Genomic DNA, 4,680 nt, shown 5'->3' with positions numbered 1-4,680 from the left:
TCTCAGCCTTTAGTAGACAGATTGTTTGGAATGGAAACCTGCAGAAGCTCAGGCATTTTTGATTTCTGTCACAAAGTAGAAAACTCTCACCTGAAATAAATACCTGGAAGCACTCCTGTGTCCCATATCAGTTCATTCTACAGAAGTAGTCCTATAATCACAGTTCTGAAAACTATTTTAACTCAAGATAAGTCACAGTCCCTTTTTCTGATGGGGGCTTGCATAAAGAAAGTATCAATATGCATTATATCAGTGAGATTTAATCCCATGCAAAGTAAGTTTAAATCGGCTGCCTTGCTGTGAAAAGGCGAAGAAGCAAATTTACAGAAACCCCCAGTTTCCAAAAGGTTTAGCACAGTGTGCCAGAGCAAGACCTCAATGTCATTTAGTAAGAGAGCAGGTGTGGATTTGGGGAAAGTAGTGCAAATACATTACGGCCAGTCTGCACATGTACACATATGTACACACACAATAAGGGGCCAAAAGGTCAGCAGTGTGTGCCTGGTGACATTATAATGAAACATGCAGTGACGTGGACAGCACCCAGGTGCATACTGGCAATCTGTCAGCACATGTCTGCCACAACTTGGACACACAAACACACACACACACACACACAGTTGCTTACATGATTGCACACTAACAGGACACAGTTTACATATCAATGCAAAAGCAGTAATAATAATCCAATATTAGAATTTACAACAATAGAACACTAAAAGACCATTCTAGTTAATGATTACTTTTCATACTACATTTTGTTGCTAATACTTTTACCTAAAAGGCCTACGACTTTTCACTTGGAGTAATCATCCTTTCTAATACGTTTAAGTAAGACTGACTACTTTATTGATCCCCTCAGGCAAATTGTTCAGATGCAGTTGCTCACAGTCAACGACCCTCCTCCACCCACTTCACCGGTCATTATCATCCACGGTACTCCTCCTCCAGTGGACCGCTCCTTTTGGCTCCTTCCATACTCATGCACCACCAACAGTGTCTAGACTCCATTGGGGGATATATTGAGGTCTCCAAGTCTCTCCTGATTGAAATACATTATCTGTTAAATTTACCCCCACTTTATTCCTTTCATGTTCCCTTGTGGTGATCATGCATCTCTAGTACAAATTACATATTAGAACACAAGAAAAAGTATGACAAGTGAAATATATGCATATGAAGAGCACATATATGATTTTAAAAGACTTTATTTCATAAACAATATCTAAATTTAACTTGGTCGGTCACATACACAGAAAGGATAGAAAATACTTTAATTAGAGTTAGAGAAAACAACAATAATTGGGCATTCCCAGCTGCTCTTTGAGTAGCAGCTTACAAAGTGAGCTCATTTTGAGAAGATGGCAAAGATCTAGAGTGGCCTGGTGGTTAGAAAACTGTGCTACACATAGAAGATGCAGGTTCAAGCTCCTGCCCTGTTGAAGTGTCTTTAAGCAAGACACTAAATGAGTTCTAGTTGCAGAGACAATAATCTTTAGCTGAACTTGCCCTTTGACTTCTGACTTGTATATGGAAGAGAACAACTTTCTTTTCTGGGAATTGTTATACAGTAGTATGTGAATATTCTCAGACAGATATCATACAGTATCACTTGAATCATCTGCTTCTGTTGCTTTTATTTAAATCCCAGATAAAGACAAATCAATGCTTAGCACCTTTCCCATCCTCTGCTTTATTCACTACTTATGCTGTCTTATCATGGAGTGGTTACCTTGGAATGTAATATGTTGTTCAAGATAAAGCATGGAAGCAAGCCATCAGTAGACCCATAACAAATAGACATAAATAAATCGATTGCAATACTGAAAAAACAACACAGTAGTCCATGGTGTAAATCAAGCTAGAAAAGATTCACATTGTCTCCCCATCTTCAGACAGGGCTGAATAGTTCATTAAATGGTGGAAGACCTTCACCTGTGTGGCTAGACTATCATATATCATCTAAAATATATAGCCAAATATTGCGGAATAGTGCAAGATCAAATACTTTTGTGGAAAGAATGTGTGCTCATACTATAAAATCTTGGACAGGTGTCAGTTTTTAGTTTACATTTTTGAAAATATTCCCACAATTAAACAACACTAGGGCAACACTAATTAGGCATTTTCTGTATAGATTACCTTTAGCTGTAAATCATATTTCAATTAGGAATGCCTTTTATTAAAGAATACACCTAAATGCACATGTCACAAAAGCCATTCAAGTAATGTTAAAAAGAAAATCCCTCGGGCTATGGACTGTAAGTGCCGTCCGGGGGAAAGTATTAAGAACTGGCTGCTGTGGCGTTTCCTCCAGAGCATTCCCTTTTCTGTACAATGTTATCCTTCCGTCCACTCATCCATATAGCCCTCGCTCCTGGCTCAACAGTTAAGCTGTGGTCGGTGAGGTGTCCAGGGGGAATGACTGAGGGTCGTGAGCTGTGCTGGGCTGGACAGTGCTTCACATTGCTGTGCCTGAGACAAACTGTGCAAATGCTACTGTGCTCTTCATCCTCTGGGCTACCTGCGCTGCTACTGTACAGTTATTACGGTATCACTCCAGAGGAGGGTGTGTGTGTGTGTGTGTGTGTGTGTGTGTGTGCGTGCGTGCTTGTGTGTGTGCGTTTGTGTGTGTTCATATGGTACAAACGTTGGCCAGGCAGTGATTAACTCGGGTCTCGCTACGACCAGTAAAACTGTAAACAGTACTTTTAATTTCAGTTTTTATATACAGGTGAACATAAAACATGTCCTTCCTTGTTAAGGGGAGGAAGCAGAAAAGAAGCTTCAACCCTTATCTAGTTCATTGATTGGCTCCAAAGAAGAAAACATGTTCCTTTCTTTTCTTTCACAATTACTGTCTTTCAATTCTAGACTGAGACCGTGGCAGTCTGTGAATCCAGAGGCTTTTTTTCTTTCTTTCCAGTTGCTGATAAATCAGTTGTTATGAGGTAACCAATGAGTAGATCATACTGAAACACAAGAAGAAGAAAGAGTAAATGATTTGACAATCAGTTGAAAATAGGCATTCCGAGACAATTGACAATTCTAATTCAAGTATGTAAGGGGCAGGCCAACCAACAGTATAATAATAACATTCAAAAGACATGATTCACTCTCATTGGTTTCTGTGACATGAGAAGATTTTAAGTTCAGTATGTTGTCCGCTCGCAGTTGAGTAGACGTTCTGCAATGTGTCCCAGAACACATTTGCTTCACACATTCTTGTAACTGTAACTTACTATGGCAATAAACCTGTTTCTGATTTGGATTGTGCTAATATAATGTGGCCAGATGTGGTTTAAACCACCTCAGAATGTGGTCTGATGGATTAGATCTAAATTCATACCGGGTGCATTCCCACCTGAACTTAGAGCCGCCCACTTGTGATCGGTTCAATCCGATCACATTTTAATATTTAACACACATAAGGGAGGTACATGCAAAATGTCAATTAAACTATTTAACTTAATCTCTAACCCACTCATGGAATTCAGGAGAGATGACATTAAAATTGAATCCATTGCAGATATCCAATTTATAGAAGCAAGTTGCCACTACATCAGAAAAGTAGACCAGTATCACACTATAACACAAGTTTATTTTTTATAATTACTCGGCTGGAACTATCCAGAACTGCATTCCAGCACTTTTGATCTCTTAAGTTTCATACATCAGCATCAGTGAACTGCAGCAAGGCACAGTTTGTAATAGCAGCAGGGCAGAGAAGGGTTTGTGATCTACACTGCTGAAGTCAGTGAGTGAATGAGGATAACGTCTGTATCATACCAGTTACAAACAGGCTTGGTGGTGAATAACACGCCAATGTACTGATAGATTCAATATTGTTGTGTTTTTAGCTAAGCTCAACCAAAGAATATTCTGTTAAAACAGATCAGTGATGCTGTTTTGCTCTTATTGTTATCTGAGAAGTTTTCTGGAAGTGATGTAATTTAGCATTTCACGTGAAGTGAGCACTGCCTTTTGAATTCTACATTGTTTTTTTAGCTGTGCAGTTGGTCAAATTAGTAGGCAATTTGGCCTAGTGTGCTCTGATTAATTTAGCATGCAGGTAATCGTCATACGTTTGTGAATTTTGTTCCGGTGCACAGGAGCTGTCGGTCAGATATTTTATTTGTTAATTTTTCTCACTGGTGAGACTTATGGAGCATTCCAGGCAGCGGAAATATTGTGATGGAATGAGTCTCATGTCACAGTTGTTACCAAATGATTTATGTTTTCATGTAGCCAACAATGTTTACTGTAGGAAATAAAATGATAGATATATTATTTTTTCTCAGATACATCATTATAAATAGATTTGAAGGCTTACTATCTGCAATTAAAGCAACAAACATTGGTTAAGGAGGATCTCTCTTGGTTTCAAGTGGCTTTAATTTAGTTAATATAGTATTTCTTGAACTTGATTGAATACTAATCACAATAGTAAACTCTGACCTACAGCTGGTACAAAATGCACACAATGATCTGTACCTGGAATTTGAATGGCAATATTACCTTGTTTTAAAGGGCTCATATTATTCTTTTTTATTTTATCTTTTTTACTTTTTTGTGCATGCTATAGGTTTAAAAATTGAAATAGCCCAAAGTCCCCCCAAAAGGGACTTACCATTTTCCAGAGAAAACACTGTTCACCAACTGCTCCAAACAGCTCTACTG

At 38.5% G+C, this 4,680-nt stretch overlaps 1 protein-coding gene across 3 annotated transcripts in view; it reads right to left on the bottom strand.

The window, feature by feature from the left end:
* Positions 1 to 1,192: 1,192 nt before the first annotated feature.
* The window catches only part of cnih3 (cornichon family AMPA receptor auxiliary protein 3), a 205,055-nt gene continuing 201,567 nt past the window's right edge, over positions 1,193 to 4,680 (bottom strand). For all 3 annotated transcript variants that reach the window (XM_032511404.1, XM_032511405.1, XM_032511406.1), the window contains one exon: positions 1,193 to 2,972. Coding sequence is in view for 1 of the 3 variants with exons in the window: in XM_032511405.1 (XP_032367296.1) it covers positions 2,945 to 2,972 (28 nt within the window). In the remaining 2 variants the exon portion in view is untranslated. The remainder of the gene's footprint in view (positions 2,973 to 4,680) is intronic.

This window comes from Etheostoma spectabile, unplaced genomic scaffold (assembly GCF_008692095.1).
Source record: "Etheostoma spectabile isolate EspeVRDwgs_2016 unplaced genomic scaffold, UIUC_Espe_1.0 scaffold362, whole genome shotgun sequence".
NCBI classification, from domain to species: domain Eukaryota; kingdom Metazoa; phylum Chordata; class Actinopteri; order Perciformes; family Percidae; genus Etheostoma; species Etheostoma spectabile.
This window is presented reverse-complemented; position numbering and strand designations above follow the sequence as displayed.